A 17,993-nucleotide genomic window follows, 5' to 3' on the forward strand; every position below is an offset into this window, starting at 1 on the left:
AACCCGAAAATGAAAGTCATTAACTTCTGAAAATAAAATATACTTAAGCTATAATTGTACAAAGGTAGAAGGATTAGGTACTATGCAGCTGGTTGTTCATTCTGGTCTACCACCTGTTGCTTGCGGTCTTTTAACCTGAAGTAGATGAACTCTGCACTCCAAGATATGATGGTGATGAATGTCACGAAGTTCAGCACGATGATCGGCATTATGTAGGATCCAGAAGCTTCGCGAACACGAGCTGAAATAATACAAAAGTGTATTTTAGATAAATCTGAAAGCAGTTCCAAAGTAGCTTATCTATGCGGAAAGAAGCACACTAGAGTTTAATGTTTATCTTTACAAATGAATTTGTGGAAATATTTCGAGGAAAACAAAGAGCTAATTTAGATATAAAATAAAACTAAGTGATAAATCAGTATATGTATAAGTAGCTACATATGTTCGGAAGTATCTTTTTCTCAAAACTAACATATTTTTTTGATATTTGTCGTTTTCGGACAAAACAATGAAATTAATATTTCAGATCAAAGATCAATATACTAAAATGATAACGGCAGACGCTTAATTAGGTTTAAACTAATTAACGAAAACAACCGTATTGGGTATCCCTTGATATAATTTTAAGGCCAATATGTCACTGACAATATTTATACAAGAGGTTAGAGCACCTACTTATATCCCACGAGCTATTGCGATTAGAATAGTTATATCTGGTGCATTATTCATAATGCTTCCATCTTTTACAGCTATTAAAGAACAACAGAGTAGGAACCCTCTAGGTAGACTGGAAGCCAACCCCAACATAGTTGGGAAAAAAGGGTCGGAGGATGATGGGAGTAGGAACCACAACCTTATCAATGACCATAAACAGCTACTTACTCAATAAAGTTCCAATAGTGAAGATAGTAATTCCGCTGAAGAACATTTGTATCCCGGACGCGAACGCCAGTCTATGGATGGGCACGTAGTTAGGAATCACAATGTTCACGTACACTGTTCTCATAGCCTTGGTTATTCCTAGGGCTAGGGACACGAACAGCATGCCCATGAAGGATGATGTGAACAGCATCACTGAAAGAGAAATAAATAGAGGTTTTGTAGCGACATACTCAGATATTGATAGATTTTTGGTTCGATTAGAGACTACGTAGGGAGTTAAAGTATGAATTCTATTGACTGGGACAGAGTTTTGCTGAATTCAAAAGCAGCTTTGCATTTAAGTGACACGAGTTTTTCTTTGGCTTTAATAAATAAGCTATGATTAACTACTAGGTTCTTCATTTATAAGTAACACTTATGTAATTCGTGTTATCAGTTGTTGCGCCACTTAATAATCCCTACTTTAGATTCCTCAATAAATATATCTCCCCGTCATGAAGAAAACTAAGTTTCTTTAAAATTTGACTTTCAGCAATAACGAAATTGTAAAATGAAACGTCCTTGTCTCCAACTGTATCAGTAGTAAAATACGACTTGAACCCTATCTTGCATACATCAATAATTATTCTTGCATTAACAAAGCAATGTTTAAATAAAAACAGTTTAACGACCTTTGAATGTCATTGATATAATTTAGTATAAACAATTTGTTTACACCTTTATCATTACCGTAAGACAATGATACAGAGTGCAGACGGTCATTTACACTAAGTGTACCAACGCTGATATAAACACAAAAGATAAATCCTGAAATTGATTTAAACTTATCTTTGCTATCACGATACTTACTACTTCTGGTGAAGATAATCATAAGCAAGCTGACCATGTACATGATCCTCGGTGACTTATTGCACCATTCACCGATGAAAGGGGACACAAATCGAAATAGCGTGTCCGAGAAACCAATGACTGACATTAGTTTTGCTATATCACTTGTTTCAAACTTCATCATGTCTTTGAGAATAATAGGTAGCAACAGTGAGAAATTCGTTTCTACACAAGCAGCTATTGACAGACCAAACACAATGTTTACAAATATAGGGTCCTTCAGAAGTGTTAGGTCAAAGAACTGGACGAAATGTTCGAAATAACCCTTTTTTTCTTTTTCCTTAATCACTTCTTTTTCTTGAGTATTATTGGTTTTCAGATTTTCAGCTTCATTAAATATATTAATTGAACTGCTGAGGTTTATTTCTTGAGACTCCCACCACTTGTATCGTGCTTCTGACAATGGTACGTCTTGCTGTTTGTTTAGTATATCTGGGTGCGATATGGCATTTCTGGCTTTCAAGCTTGAATTACTATTTAGAGATCTCATGGATAAACTCTTTGATGGGAGCACACCGTTTTCCCCAGATCCTTCTAGCAGTGGTAGTGAAGCGATACCTGCAGTCAAAAATTCATACTTACCATTCGTTATGAGAAACTCATCAAATAAATATATTCAATTGATAAAAAGGAACGTACCAACAGCCTTAGATGAAGGAGTTATACTGCCGTTAGGTAGATCTGCCTCTGGTTCATTATTAAGGGGCATCGCTTCTTCTGAGGTTGGTGGGTCCTTTAAGTACCACTTAGCAGGCCTGAGTAAGCATGCTGCTACTAGTGAGTGGAGACAAATAGCGCTTATAATTAATACTGCGTATCTCCATCCGTAAGTATACATCAAAAAGCTCATAAGTAAGGGCATGTATATAGACCCTAAGCCTGTTATAGACATGCCCACGCCGACAGCTCTTCCTCGTTTATCTTTGAAGAATGAATTTATTGCTAACGTGAAGGCTGCCATTATTGCAGCTACGCCCATTGCTGAAATCAAAGATGATGTCAAGTTTTACAATTATGCAACAATTTAATCTATTAATGCCAACGCTATCTATGAAATATACTTACAACATATAATACTGTAAGATAAAATAAACTGCCAGAATTCTGTAGCTGCAGCCATGATCATTAGACCACCTGATATAAATATTGCACCCAGTACTGCAACCTTTCTGTACCCGAAACGACTCAACATGGGTCCTCCGAAAAATGATAAGAGCATTCCAATGCTGTGGTTTAATACAATTACAAAGGTTACTTGTGTAGCTGTTAGGTCAGTCTCGTTCAACACCAAAGCAAATCCTGCGATTAAGGGTAGCACAACCACCTGAAAATTAGATTTTTTTTCGTAAGTAAGGCTAGAGAGTACACCTATCTAGTAAAATAACAAGAACAAGATTTTAATGTCCACGAAACTGGACGGCAAGAAAATTAAGGAAATCGATGGCAAATAAGTTATCTGGAAATAATGAACACGACACCTAATGTTAAGCTACAGTTTGATTACAATAAGGGTCAATTCACACTGAAAGAGCAGCGGCCGGCAGCGGCCGTAAGAGCACGGAAAATGTAAGAGCGCGGCGCGATGCGGCGCCGCGCGGCGCCGCGCGGCCCGCCGCGCTCACGCTCAATCCCTTGCAATTACGGCCGCTGCCGGCCGCTGCCGGCCGCTGCTCTTTCAGTGTGAATTGACCCTAAGAGTTATAATTAACTGCATTCAGACGCGAGGAGTAAGTACCAGTTATAATAAAATCTTCCTATGGATATTACATTTATTCTAATTTTGATTACAATTTTTTTTTATTTCCTCGAAGATTATTATTGGAATTTGTAGCATTTTTTAAGTTATCTAAGAATTGAAGTCATCCTTTTACATTGCCATTATTTTATGCAATTAGGATTCCATTTACGCTACGTGGCTGAAATTATAAACAAAACCTGCAAAGCTTAGTAGCCGCTAACTTAGCCAGAATGATAAACGGCCAATATTATGTCAAATATTATAATATTTTTATGATTTGGGAAATTTTATCAATGATATCGGCTTGTTCTTAAGATTACATAATGATTGGTGATTAGTTCATGAAATATCTTAAATTGTCCAGCGTTGACTAATACAATTTATTACTTATTCATAATCAGAGACTATTGAACAGGCCATTCATTACTGTAACTAGTCAAAGGACCAAACAGATTGATGCATTGAATGTGTCTGTCATTGCATTTGTCTCGTAATATTTTATTGTTTCGTCCAGATATCATGTCATAAAATAAAATTTTGATTATTTTAACTTTGTTTTGTTTTATTGTTTTCCTCAATACATCTCATTTGGCTGACTAGAAAACATTGATGGCTTCATCTGGCCTTACATTGGCAGATTCATTTTTCTACTGAATATTAAAAGCCTATTTTGTTTTAAACTACTTAGGGCTTGTAAAAATAGAAAATGTGTGAATTCTTACTAGAAAAACACTTTTCAGGTTTAACCTATCCTTAGCAACTGCGCTGATACCTATACATCCATCCAGGTCAGTTACTTATAATATTCATCGTTAGTCAACCAAAATTTAAGACTGCATCTTTAGAGAAGACAGTTAAGTATTTGGTTTATCAGGTTTGAACCCTCATACTTTATTATGACATGCGGGCTCCGTAACTTCCAGACCACTACAGCATTCATTTACTCAGCCTTATTTATTGTTAGGTTGATGTCCTAGTTACAGCTATTTCTGGTCACAAGTCTTTGTTAAAGAAACATTCTTTGATAAGAACGATACAAATGTTGTTTTTATTTTAAGACTTTTTAAACAAATTTGTTCACGCATGACTAGTGTGTCTCAAAACTTCTTCAACGTGAGAGTAATACATAATAAGACCCACTATTTAATTGATAAGACCCGTCCGGTAATTATAATTAAATATGATAAACTTGTACGTGCGGTGGTTTAAGATGGTTGATTAGGTGTAAAATGTCTCAATAATGAACACAATTGAAGGATGAGTGAAATTAATTAATTTGAAGTGCTTTATTGAGTTTAAAGCATCTCTAAAATTATTTTTAGGAAAGATGTAGTGAATGTTATAACAAAATATACTTACATTGTTCATAGCGTAAGCTATAGTCACGACCCATCCATAACCCCCATCAGGGGGGACTTTATTTGTTTCAACATTCGACATTTTCAGTTCAGAATCACTAATCACATTTCTTCAAACAAAACTTATATCTAATTATGATATAACACTTTAAAACAACGTCAAATCACAAATACGGCACATTTTCCATCACTTGTTTGAATATTTCACAGTTGTTTTAATAAAGATTGTTGACCTCTGGTTCAATTTCAATTTGATTAGCAACAAACTAAATACGTGAATGTTCGGAGCACCGTGTACATGTTGTGTAGTGTGATGACAGACACTGTAGGCGCATAGCAAATATTCACATTCGTTATCGGTTTGACTTTAGTAATGTGTCTCGTTATCGTTAAAATGTTATTACGTGCTCACACGTATTTAGGTCTATCTCAGTCAATTATCAAAATCAATGGATCTAGCTATTTTTGTTTTAGAATAGTTTTGAGTTTCTTTCCTTACTTGACCAGTTAGTTACATTAATCCTAAGCGTTATCAGTTAATAGAAATAACATTCTGAGCATTCGTCATTTTCTTTCTTTCATGTTTTTGTGGGAAAGCTATTATTTGACGACTGATTCGAACATGTCATGTTAATTAACCCAAAATTTTATTTGAACTGTACTCAGGTGTTGCGTAACGTGTTGTAAAAAGCCTTTCAATGCGTCTACAATTATGAAGGAGTTTCATAAAATCCTGCTATCTTTTTCAAACGAAACAACTTGGCTTAAATACTTTTGTAAATACAATTATTATTTTATTTGACCAAGATAATAAGTTATTAGGGTCGCATTTTAATGGTTGAAGCAGCTTGGAACAATCATTATGACGAATTCTACTAATGAAGCTAACAGGTCAGAATTATCATACAAGTTGATTGATGGAATAGTCAAAATTACCTCCGCTCCGTTGAACAAACCTAATCGCCGATTAAACGGTGACGCAGTCTTAATTTCACTATCATCGGTTATCTTCGATAAATTGTGGCATAAGAATCATTTCTAATGGGGATTATCGTTTTATTGATAAGATCTTTTTTTTTATGTTTCAAGCATAATTTTTGAAAAGTAGCTATTGCCTCTTTTTTTACAAGGCACAGGTCCAATCAAATGTAAATAGCCATTTGTAAGTAAATGCACAAAAGACAATAAACGAGAGTTCCACGAGAGTACCTAACAATTATTGCTTAGTTAGAATTGACTGATCAATTTTCCAAAATGGAAATTAGAGAATGGAGGAGAATGAGAAATCGAGGCCGTCGTCGAGGAACGAACCAAAAAGGGAAATTCAAGGGATGATCTGTTATCATAATTTTCTTTATGCAGAAAAATGGATAACTTATTAGTTCGATGATTGATACCAACTATGAGATTTGTAGGTGTAAAACTATGCCATCTATATTTTATGTACCTTGTAATATTGACGTTATGTTATCATTTAATAACTAATTCATAAGATTGTAGTTGAAATGACCTCATTTCGTAATCTCGTTGTGCACCATTATCTAATTGTCAGGGGAAAATAATGAAATATAGAATTTCAGTCTTACGTCCCGCATATTTTTAGTATGTTTTTTTTTCAAACCTGGATTGTCTAGTAGATTTAAGTAATTTAAACTTTTAAAACACTAGGAACCTTAACAGAACTTTGCACATTTATCATTTAAATATTTTATGTGCAGGCAATACATTAGAATATTCTATTCTTATAGTTGTACTGTCTAGACTAAGTTTCAGAAGTTCGAGTTCAATTCGAATAATTAAGGTGCCTACAAAAAAAACAATGCAAGTGTATCTATCAATCAATGATTGCTCAGATAATAGACATTGGCGCCAACCATAGTAAAAAGTCCAACATGTATTTTTAGAAGGGGTATTTTTATAAATATCCTACACATGAAAATAGACTTGGATACCTATTATATCTTAAAGTACTTTTCACTCCTTATTGGACACATTTTCACTGACACAACAACACAAAAATTCCACTGTATATTTTCACTTTCACTATTTTCAATGTTACACGCATGACAAAGGGCACACACGTCAGAGATGCGTCTGCGCACCGACGAATTCCGTTTGACCTGTTAACACTGCCATTGCTCGGTACAAACGACACGGGTTAATCAAAATCCGGCCGCCATTAACCAATGATGCATCATTGCTCTATAGTCATACAAAGGTTAAGTATTTCCTTCATCTCGCTGTAAATCTATTAGTGGATAAAGGAACAACTAGAAGTCGTATTATTTAGTGTCATCGTTATTATTTAGTGTCATCCTTTTTCATTTTCACTTTCTTTCTCAAAATCTATTTATATTCGTATCTTTATCGAGTTTTGTTGCTTTTTGTTTGTTTTCATGCACTTCTAAATAATTGTCTGGTGCTTCGAAATTACACCCGGTGATTTTCAAAAATTAAATTAAATTAATATGTCATGTTCATGCCCTTAGATGCCCAAATTTGGCTTGTTAGAATTTATTCAGATAATATCGTTATTGTTATCAAGTTGAAGATAATTAAACAAAATACACAGTAAAAAATAAGATACAATTTACTAAAATATAAAACACTTATTCTAATTAAGCTTTAACATCATCTTCTTCAACTTTCTTGTGTCGTCTTGCTGTGATGAATTTCTCGAGTCCCCACGATAGGGCTGTTAGCCAAGTGAATATGTTGAGACAATGTAACGTCACTGCCGTAGACGCATTGTCTTTTATCCAACCTGCAAAAAAAATATTCGTTAGAATCTATCTGCTATCACTTTTTTTATTCCAGTTTCACTGAATGCAGCAGCTGAATAGTCAAAAAAGTCAAATCTTTATTTTCATTTTGGCCTTTACCAGCACATATGAACGTCAAAAATGTAAATAAGTTTGATTCTAGAATAATAAACTTTTTTGAGGAGACATAAGATGATAAATATGACAGACATCCCTCAGCAAGAGCGAATGAAGAATCTTAGCTTAAGTAAAGGTAAGATCAGACTCAGAAGGTAACCCATATTCGGGCAATAAGCAGCAGAGAAGTAGTTTTTCACAATAGCCTTATAATTCTATGTTCTAAACAAAAAAAAACTGTTATATGCTATAGGAGGTAAAAGATAACGACCAGTTATAAATATATATTTTTAACATCATAACAGAAAGTAAGCAATCCTTACCAACAACAGGTCCTAAGGATAGGTACACCATTCCAGCAGTTATCAATTGTATCCCAGTCGCTCCAGGCAGTTTATGCAGTGGCACATGGGTGGGTATGACCAGAGCCATGAAGACAGTTCGTAAACCCTTGCCGAAGCCAATCATTACTGCCACTAGAAGAACTACGTAGTACTTCTGACAGTATGCTAAGACTGAAAGAATGAAAGCTTGGATGAGTAATAAGAAACAGGCACATTACAAATAATTCTTGAAGGATTTTATAGCAAAGTTCATCATCTAATATTAGTATCAGAAGAGCTTCAACGATTTTAAAGAATTACTCCAAAAATGCTAGATAACCATTGAAATAATCAGAAGAACATGTTATATAAATTGAATTGAAGTTTTCTTACCTACTCTTCCCATAGCCATGGACATTACTCCGAAAAGGAAGAATGAGTTGTTGTCCCATCCAATTTTACCAGCAACGAATGGTATGCAGAATCTCACACAAATGTCAACTCCAGCCAGAAGTGACATAAATAAAGCTACTTCAGATTTAGTTTTCCCATAATCACCCAGAATAAATGGTGTTAAAATTGAAAAGTTTAGTTCATTAAAGTTAGCAAGCGTAATGCCCAACATCAAGTTGATGAAAGTATAGTCTTTCAATAAATCTAAGTCAAAGAACAATGCAACTTTTTGACAAAACGTTAATTCCTCTTCTTCGTCTTCCTCGACCTCTTCCTCTTTTTTCTCCTCAAAAACATCATCATTTTCATTTTCCTCCACTGGTGTTATCAAAAGTTTTATTTTGTCTGGTTTGTCTTCACTTTCTTTTAAATATTGCTCTAATTTTAATGATGCCTGTTTTAATACTTCACTTTCGTAATTAAAGTTGTTAGATTTCCTCCTGTGTCGTGTACGATACGACTGGTTGCTGTGGTTATCTTTCAAATATTTATTTTCATCATTATCTTCACTCTTATTTTGGTTTCTAAGAGATACATTACTATGATTGTCTTTGTTATACTTTTCACCGTACTGACCATCCATTTTAAATGACTTTATGCTTTTACTCCCAGCAAAATGTTTTTCAGCTCTGTCGGCTATAACTTTAGCATGCGCTGGATCGATTTTTTCCACCACAGCTTTTTCGTCGGCTTTCAAATCTTGTGGGGCTTTCAGTGTAGGACAGTCTTCTATTTCAGATTCAGGAATTTGCGTTTCCAGAGTAATGGAGGTTTTTCGTTTTGGTTTATAAGTATCACGCTCTTGAGCCAGGGCACCCAAATTCGCAGCCGAGTTTTTCTTAGATTCGTTTAAGTACAATGTTGACGATTTACGTGAACGATTTTCAACTAAATTCGTCATTGAGGGTTTCTTTGACGCTAAACGTGAATTCATTTGAGAATTTCTATTCGAGCCTTCTCTTGAAGAGAGTCTGCTTTTGGATTGCCTGGATTGACTAAAATAGCCGTCATTGGCACGCAACATCATTGGAACACCAGGGTCTGTGATTTCATAACCAGGATTCACTGGATCATCCTCATTGTATAGATATTGACTTGAAAATGCACTTAAATTCTTAAATTTTGATACTTGGCTAAAATATCCACTCTCTTGTTTTTTGTTCTCGACCGGAGCATCTTTCGTTTCGGTCTTTAACAGTTTCTCTTGATCTTCATCTTTATCGTTTGGTTTTTTAGCGTGCCATTCTACTGGTTGAAGTAATAAAGCACCAGCTATGGCATGTAAAGAAATACCACTTATAATAAGAATTGCTCCCGTTTCGCCAAATGCTGCGAAAAGAGCTGTGATAATGTGTGGCCACAGGATTGGCCCTAGACCAGTCGTCGTCCATGATAGTCCAGTTGCCAACCTTCTTCTGTTTTTCCAGTAAGTGTTTAGAGCAAGGGCATTCGCCGAACTGCTTATACCGTAGCCAGCACCTGAAAACAGTAGAATAACATTTTTTCATTTGGAACTAACGTTTTATGAATAAGAACTTGTGAAAAAGTGACTTACCGTACAATATTGAGAACGATATAAGATAGGTGAGGAAGTTGTAAGAAAAAGTGGTCAAGATCAAAGATACGAACACAATTATTGCTCCAGCTAAAGACACCTGTCTGTAGGTGAATGTTCTGAATACAGGACCATTTGCTAAACCTGAAATGAAAACAATTGGGAAAGTTACACAAGTTAGTTCTGAGATTACAATGTTCGTATGAATGCGTGGAAGAACATGGAGTCTACGTCAATATTCTGATAAATTCAAGTGTTCAAAATATTTTCATTATGTTTATCGATCATTAGCACCACTTTTTTCTTCTGTTCATCTTTGTTTATATTACTGTAATGACGAGTCTTAATTTCATAGTTATTGCAAAATTACACTTTATACACGGTGATAACTTATGATAACTTTTAAATCCTCGTAATGTTAGTACAAGGTAAATAAACAAATTTTGTAAACAGATCGAAGTTTGTAGAGTAATTTCATTGGTTGTTGATGATAAAGGTATAGATATAGTTGTAATGACAGCTAATTATGTAGGGGCCGGTATGGTATCAGAGAGTTACCATGCAAGGCGCGTCACGCACCGACGCAAGAGGTCAGGGCAGAGTTCATGTTGATTATAGTGGTCGTCTCCGAACTGCTGATGCCGAGACGGGTGAACTTGTCCCGGAACAGGAGCCCGAACTGTTGCAGTATCGGCAATGCTGACAGCTGGAACACGACATTTTACTAATCAGTCATAAATAAGACTTTGCAGGCGCTCTTTGTGGGTGGCCTGCAGTGGACGACGATTGGCACATATGATTATGACGATTAAGTGGATATTTAAGAAGAATATCAGTCGCAACATCAGGTACCTAGTAGCTCAGTATCAAAGCAAGTGGACGTAAATAAAGACTATTAAACTATTAATCTCTATAAATAAACACGACTACATAAATACGAGTAGATCGTTATAGAGCATCTTCTAGGTAAGTAATTAGTATTTATTCCGTAGGTAGTCTTAGCAATATAAGGATTCTCTGTCTCCGCATTGTGATTACCAAGGTATCTAGTTTTGTGTAGGTATTTCCCTAGTTTTTCTTTAGTGAAAAGCTTCAAAGCGAAGCGAAACCAGAGAGTGTATGACACATAAATAATCTACTTTCAACTGAAATTCTAAGTATTTCCTTATCTCAAAACGTAGTTTTCGCTTAGCGGAATACTTAGTAGTTATCAGAAAAGTCTAGACACTCCAAGTTAAAACCACGTGGCCTAACAACGGACTAGAAACGACTAGCCGTTATTCAACTAGGTATTATTCCTTTATCTAGCTAATGAACGCTTAAATAATTTATAATAGACTCTCCGCGGTTTCTGAGATCACAATAAATGCCATAAACAGCTATAACATATGGAGTATTTCATGATTATGCACGTTTGTTTCTGCATTTTCCTTAACAGCAAGCTAGACTTAGACATAAAGTGTATGAAGAGAATAAAATTATTGTTCTACAACGGTCAGTTTTATTACGTGTTCTTGGTTTTATGGAACATCAATGTAGAAAAGCGAAAGTAAATGCGACAGTTCCATATCTTCAATTTGCAAAGGGACGATATACACAGACAATCTATAAAAAAAACAGTAGCATCTACTTCATTTATTGTTTTGATGCAGACGTTATCGCAAAATAAAAACTTATCCTTCATTAGGTATACGCTAATCAAAGAATATATCAAGATACGTCACCAATCCATCTTAAACCTCGATTGTATTGTTATTGATAACTGCACATTTATAATTAAGGCTCGACGTATTTCAGTAGGTAATTATGTTCTGATAATCAAATTTCCTCCCACCATATGATTGATCTCAAATTATGCGTAAGTAAATGGAATACGCAAAGCTGAAAAGGGCGATTTCTGGACTCATTTTTTACTGAAAGTTCAGTTTTCCCCCTAAGAGGGACTCTGATGGAGGAAAAGGGGTTTTTGGTGAATAATTGACAACAAAATGAATATCCCAGAAAATAATAAAAAATGCTTAGAAACATCAAACATTTTGGGATATAGATAATGGGCCTACATAAGGAGTACATATTCTTAGTAAGATCTATGCAAGGATTGATATGGCCAGTTTCTGTGCTTCTTTCTCCCTTAAAAAATAATAAACGAGCCACCGACAAAGGAACAGGCCTAAGTATCTCAGGTACATTTAGAATTTAGCATAAACATTGACCACAGTGAAACCTTCATTAATAAACGAAGTAACTTAAAATACCATACGGAGAATAACAGATGCCACTATCGCGTACGATCATGCACATGTAGCACAGCCGCAAAATTAGGTAAGGTCAGTCATGTGGCGGTATAGTGAGAGCTCGCGTGTAAAGTACACGATATACGATTACATTTGCCTGTGTTTATTGTTCAGGCTATAAAACAAAATGTTATATCTATGCAATAAACACATAGATAAGTGTCGTAGAGAGCAACATTTGTAATTTGCCGGCTTCGTTGAGTACCACAATACCTATGGCTGCATCATTGTTAATTGATGCTCATTTGTTAGATACTCTGATAATACTAGGTGGAAGTGCAAAAATAGATATAAAAGAGAACAACTTACGTTAGAAAATCCCGCAGCAACGACGACCATCCATCCCCAGCCACCATCGGGAGGGATGAACTCCCCTTCTTTCTTCAACTTCGTATTTAATTTCTTAGCCTTTGTCATTTTCTAAGTTATCTTAGGCGCTTATGCGAAGCCCACTACAGTCTCCGTTTACGTTGCGGACGAAACTGATAAGTTTTAAAACAGCAATCACTTTAATATGACAAATGAATCAAATGAGTTGGCATGTAATGTTTCCTGGAACAAAGAGACTAGTTCACTATGCAAACATATTAACTTGAATGACTAAAGCCATTGAACGTTTTGTATGGCCGGTGTGTACCCGTCGCTAGTCTTATCTAAATGCACACTGTGTAAATCTGTGTTAGTAAACTGCATCTACCTCATGCATGCCATGGTTATAGACGTGTGGTAGACGCACAACTATGTACAATGTACATATTATATACAGGGTGTCCCTTGATGTACCTGTGGATCAAATAGAATATTGGATGGATATGCGCCAGGATCATTCGACGAACACAATAGCGATGCTATAGGTACTTATGTAAAAATACCATAATTAGGCATAATTTTTGGGAAATGAACCCTGACCATGTCCATTGATCCAATCCCATTTGACATAGGTATACTTCGAAGGACATCCTGGATGTATTTATATTAATCTGCATGTTTAATCAAGGATTGTAGCGTCGCTGCCGCAATAAATGCGTTAATCTCTCTCGCGGAAGCAGTTCAAAGTATTTAAAGCATTATGTAGTTGCATTCGAATTCAAACTTCAGTGAGCATCAATAACTTCGTCTATAAAATGTTTATCGGCTTATCATTATCGAAGTAATTGAGCAACGCCCTTATGTTATATCAGTCTTTGTAAGCGTGACAACTTAAGTAGCTCGCCATGAAACACATCAAATTATAATTGGGGTCATCAGACATACAAATATTTATAACGAATATCAAAAAATTTACGTAACGCGAGATAATTCCAGTACAACACGCTTCCGAGATAAAGAATGATTCTTTTCATGTCAAATAAATAATGGTATGTATTAGAGGTAGAAGTCTGAAACCTGATGATGATTTACATGAAAAAGTAATATGGATTGTTGATATTCATATAGGTACTTTCCAGCCAGAAGTCAATAAAAATATCATCTTTAGATTCGCATTAATATAAAAAGGAATGCAATTGTTATTCATGAAGATCAAAATTTTATATCGATTCCACTTTGAATCCATGAAATGCATAGAGCTGATAGGAACGTAGGTAAAACATAACTAGAATAAATTAAAACTAGAGTAGAAAACAACACCTAGGTCTTTACATAATACCTGAATGATTTATGAATCAGCTGTTGAATAAGTACCTATGATAAAGTTTTCCTGTGATTATAATAAACCTGTCGGAAAACCTAGGAACTTCACGTTTCTCATAATACTTTATAACTACGCCTACTTAGATGAAGTTGATTAACTATGCATGTAAAGTAGATAATATGTTAGTAACGAAAAAGCTGCAGTATCTTAAAGCCACACTAGAAGACTAAACCCACTAAAGGTGAAAATCACAAAATCTTGCTTCTTCTACTTTGTCAATAACAACCAATTGCATCGGTACATCCATCCAGCAACCATCCAACTTAAACGATCCTCTTTTCATAAGTGAAAACTGTATGAAAATCTGATGCTTCAGTTTCCAAGCTTATCGCTAACAGACACCCAGACGCGACGGAGGCCTTCGTTTTATATAGCTATGATAAATTGCTTCTAGGCCATCTATTTTATTTATTTTTATTTTATTGATGTCTGATGATTTCCGACCTCAAATTCTATGAACCACTCTTTCTGCAAGTTGCTTCGAATGAATAAGAGTTACATATATCCATACAACTAAGCAACTCTATTGATTTCCAACATTGCTCAATTAATTTTATGTACAGATCGTGGCCTGCTAGATTACTATCTATAAGTTACTATATTACATCCAGATTAAAAAATATTTATTAATTATTAAAAGTACCTATTACTTTTATTGGAGATGTTTTTATAACTAAAACCAGGCCTATATTTAGGTACATTAAAATGTATTTAAATGTGTGAAGTAATATTTGTGGGTTGGGAAAATCCCGGTTATAATATGAAAAATATTAGTTAGAGTTTAGTTAGTATGATGTTGAAATGAATAATTAATTTTAAGTGGACACTACAAAATAAAAATAAATAAATAAATGGAATCACATTTATATTATAATTATGAGCAATACTTACCTTTGTTTTTATTTAAAACTGCGAAAACATTTCCCTTATCAATTCGTTTCTTGATTTCTTATAGAAAAATATTACGAGTTTTAATTGAGCGCTATTGACGCGTTCCAAGACACGCTCGCAGTGCGTGCTTCCGTAAAATGAAACATGTTAATGCGAAGTTTACTTATCTGCCTATGAATGTTTAGCGCTAAACGGATACTTACTTTAACAACAAGTCGTAAATGATAATTATGTACCTCATAAAGAGATTTAGTTAAGACTAGTGACAAAATAACCTGCTTACATTATTTGCGGACGAAGGCTAGGCGTAGGCCTATATTTATTTCAATGATATTCAAGATAGGTACCACTCTACCCACATGTATAATTCAAAACTTCTGTAGGCTGAATTTTCCTTTAATTAATGTAATAAATGGCATCTCAAATAAATAAATAGATAGACAAAAAATCTTCATACAGCATTTAAGAGTAACGATAAAAATAAATCGAGGGTTTGAATTTGGCGCACTAAAATTGTATTGGTTAAAACGTTGGCAGCGCCGTTCACAAACAAATTATGATATCGCACCGCTAGCGCCATCTTTTATTAATCTATCGAACTATATTCTGTTACCAGCATGACCATTATACGTTCTCGATATGTACAAATAGAGCTTTGATCTTATCAAAGTTCCATACAAACCGAGGCTTTAATTTAGGATGTTCGAACAAATAATTACTTATCTTTTTCAAACTATAAACTATGAAACTGTTTTCTGTTTCATAAATTATTATTGTTGAAAAGGAAACTTTTTTAGTCTATGTCGGTTTTATCTATGGGTGCAATGGGTGCCCCGAATAGATAAATAATAAATATTTTTTAAACTAAACAGAAATTGTAATAAAATTATATCTATGTTAACAGGTTTTAATGATATAAAAGGTTTTAATTTAATTGAAAAAAACGGCCTACAGCCGCAACCTTCATTATATTTTTTTTAAAACTATTTTTGTTGATTTTCTTAACACTTAATGTTTTATACTCGGGTTTATAAATTAAGTAATATAACAAACTATAATGATTGAGAGTTCAAATACTTTAACCAGTTATTCATAGCATTAAGTTTAGTATTGAGGGCCTCAATTTGTGAGCCGGGTTATAACTTGTGTATGTAGTTGTACCTTGTATGTACAACACTCACACTTAATAGTTAACACACACAAATACATTACGTACTTATGTGATACACACACTACGATATACTACATCAGTGTTTCCACATCGAGGGGAACTTCCCCTTTTGAGGGGAAATTAGGGTCAAGAGGGGAGAGAAAAGGGGAAAGACTATAAAAGGGGAAATTGCGAGAAATCGTAGATAAATCCTTTCGGAAGTCATGAGGGTTTTCGCGTATAATAAATGATGGCTCTAACTGCTACATGATTGGTGAATTTTGACATTGTCTATCAACGCTATGCCAAAAATATTCAAGCATGCACCACTCGGACGAACCTCACAAGTCACGCCGGCGTATTGCCATCTAGAGGATTTTTCATACGCGAAATATTATTTATGGACTCTACCGTGGACTAGCTAGTGTGTCAACTGCCTCGTTGGTCTAGCTGTCGCAAGTGCGGCTGCTGAGCACGAGGTCTCGGGTTCGATTCCCGAGTCGGGCCGAAATCGCTTTGTGGGTTTTAGAAGACTTTCACAAAGCAGCCCGGAGCCTGGAAGTTGGTGATTGATACACCCGTGCATCGGAGAGCACGTAAATGTCGGTCCTGCGCCTGATCTCTCTCCGGTCGTGTCGGATTGCCGTCCCATCGGGTTATGAGAGTGAAGGAATAGGGAGTGCACCTGCGTCTGCGCAAATGCTCGTGCACTATAATATGTCCTGCGCAATTGGCTGATCTCCTTAAAATGAGAACAGCCGCCGTAGCCGATAATCGGCTAGGAGGACATCAGTGTGTCACCGTATAAAAGAGACTGCGACAAGCGACAACACGAGCTGGTGGCGTATACTTAGTATACTTACCCTTATTTCAATTCTGTTTGAGGCCTAGAATATTCTTGCGCCTGTACGACTGGCGCGAGGAGGCACAGCGTCGGGGGGAAACCCCATTGCCGCGGCAAGTTCTCGCGCAGCGGGTGGAACTCCGGCGCGATCCGGTGGCCTGGGTGGAGTGACTGTCGCAACCCAGTGCAGGGCACGCCACCATAGTGGCGGTAAGTCACCTCTTTGAGGAGTGGCTCGGGAGGAATCACGGCGCCCTCACGTACCGCATGACGCAAGTCCTCATCGGACACGGTTGTTTCGGGATGTACCTACATCGAATCGGTCGTGAGGAGGCGCTCGGGTGTCACCACTGTGCGGACAGCCCCGAGGACACAGTTGAGCACACAGTCCAGGAGTGCCCTGCGTGGGAAGGACACCGCCGGGTCCTCGTCGAGGCTTTAGGCGGCGGCGACCTTTTGGGGGTGCTGTCGTTTTGTATATTTGACGTGAAAAAGTGCTAAAAACTAGCCTTGCTTCAATAAACGTTTTTGACTTTGACTCTGACTTTAGAGAGTTCGTACCTCTCATCCCGGCCGCCGCGCCAGACCAGGTAGACACCACGGGCGCCGGGTGTCGCGAGATGTCAGCAACCCCAGCGGGGCCCAACAGGGCCAAGGTCTGCCGGGGCTGCGGGATTGTTCGAAAGCGTTACCGCGGCCCTGGTACACAAAAGGTCTACGGCGGAACACAACGGTTTTTAGTCAGTAAGAGCCTGACAGTCCCTCACCGCTGCTAACCTACAGCGGGAGGGGTCATTTGATGATTTCTGACATCGTTAAAAAAAAGGCCTAAAATATTATGTGCAAAGATGAATGTGCTGACAGCGTAAACTGATTTGAAATAAAAAATAAGTATACAACTCCAAGTTTTTATTATAATATTTCTGGTCAGTCTGACCTGAAAACTACAGCAAAATAATTTTTGAGGGGAAAAAAATCCGTAGAAGGGGAAATCTGAATTGCCGTGTGGGAAAAGGAAATCTTTCCAGTGGAAACACTGTACTAC

The 17,993-nt window shown here is 36.3% G+C and overlaps 2 protein-coding genes across 3 annotated transcripts; both read right to left on the reverse strand.

Annotated features, from left to right (window-relative positions):
- Positions 1-29: 29 nt before the first annotated feature.
- On the reverse strand, positions 30-5,231 carry LOC110371798 (monocarboxylate transporter 9). Its single transcript, XM_021328188.3, has 6 exons — positions 4,868-5,231; positions 2,836-3,094; positions 2,410-2,751; positions 1,732-2,328; positions 883-1,074; positions 30-241 (listed from the first exon to the last, which is right to left on the reverse strand). Exons 1-6 carry the CDS (start codon positions 4,946-4,948, stop codon positions 81-83), a joined length of 1,632 nt encoding a protein of 543 aa, XP_021183863.3. The 5' UTR covers positions 4,949-5,231; the 3' UTR covers positions 30-80.
- Positions 5,232-7,438: 2,207 nt separating this feature from the next.
- On the reverse strand, positions 7,439-15,112 carry LOC110371836 (uncharacterized). 2 transcript variants are annotated; one of them, XM_021328243.3, is made up of 7 exons: positions 14,955-15,112; positions 12,680-12,922; positions 10,656-10,782; positions 10,077-10,220; positions 8,462-10,000; positions 8,069-8,260; positions 7,439-7,630 (listed from the first exon to the last, which is right to left on the reverse strand). In XM_021328243.3, exons 2-7 carry the CDS (start codon positions 12,785-12,787, stop codon positions 7,485-7,487), a joined length of 2,256 nt encoding a protein of 751 aa, XP_021183918.3. In that variant the 5' UTR covers positions 12,788-12,922; positions 14,955-15,112; the 3' UTR covers positions 7,439-7,484. The 2 variants fall into 2 exon arrangements, with proteins under 2 accessions (XP_021183918.3, XP_049697026.2); XM_049841069.2 differs by having other exon boundaries at positions 12,680-12,852; positions 14,955-15,111.
- Positions 15,113-17,993: the final 2,881 nt, after the last annotated feature.

The sequence above is a fragment of the Helicoverpa armigera genome, chromosome 10, assembly GCF_030705265.1.
Source record: "Helicoverpa armigera isolate CAAS_96S chromosome 10, ASM3070526v1, whole genome shotgun sequence".
In the NCBI taxonomy this organism is placed as follows: domain Eukaryota; kingdom Metazoa; phylum Arthropoda; class Insecta; order Lepidoptera; family Noctuidae; genus Helicoverpa; species Helicoverpa armigera.

What these genes read in the sequence shown, in the direction of transcription:
- LOC110371798 (XM_021328188.3), bottom strand. Translation starts at nt 4,948, where the DNA reads ATGTCGAATGTTGAAACAAATAAAGTCCCCCCTGATGGGGGTTATGGA. An exon ending in ATCTTACAGTATTATATGTT is followed by an intron (nt 2,752 to 2,835) that starts GTAAGTATATTT and finishes CTTTGATTTCAG; the next exon opens with CAATGGGCGTAGCTGCAATA. An exon ending in GATTATCTTCACCAGAAGTA is followed by an intron (nt 1,075 to 1,731) that starts GTAAGTATCGTG and finishes TTTCTCTTTCAG; the next exon opens with TGATGCTGTTCACATCATCC.
- LOC110371836 (XM_021328243.3), bottom strand. Translation starts at nt 12,787, where the DNA reads ATGACAAAGGCTAAGAAATTAAATACGAAGTTGAAGAAAGAAGGGGAG. An exon ending in TTGCTGCGGGATTTTCTAAC is followed by an intron (nt 10,783 to 12,679) that starts GTAAGTTGTTCT and finishes GTCGTGTTCCAG; the next exon opens with CTGTCAGCATTGCCGATACT. An exon ending in TGCCCTGACCTCTTGCGTCG is followed by an intron (nt 10,221 to 10,655) that starts GTGCGTGACGCG and finishes TTTTCATTTCAG; the next exon opens with GTTTAGCAAATGGTCCTGTA.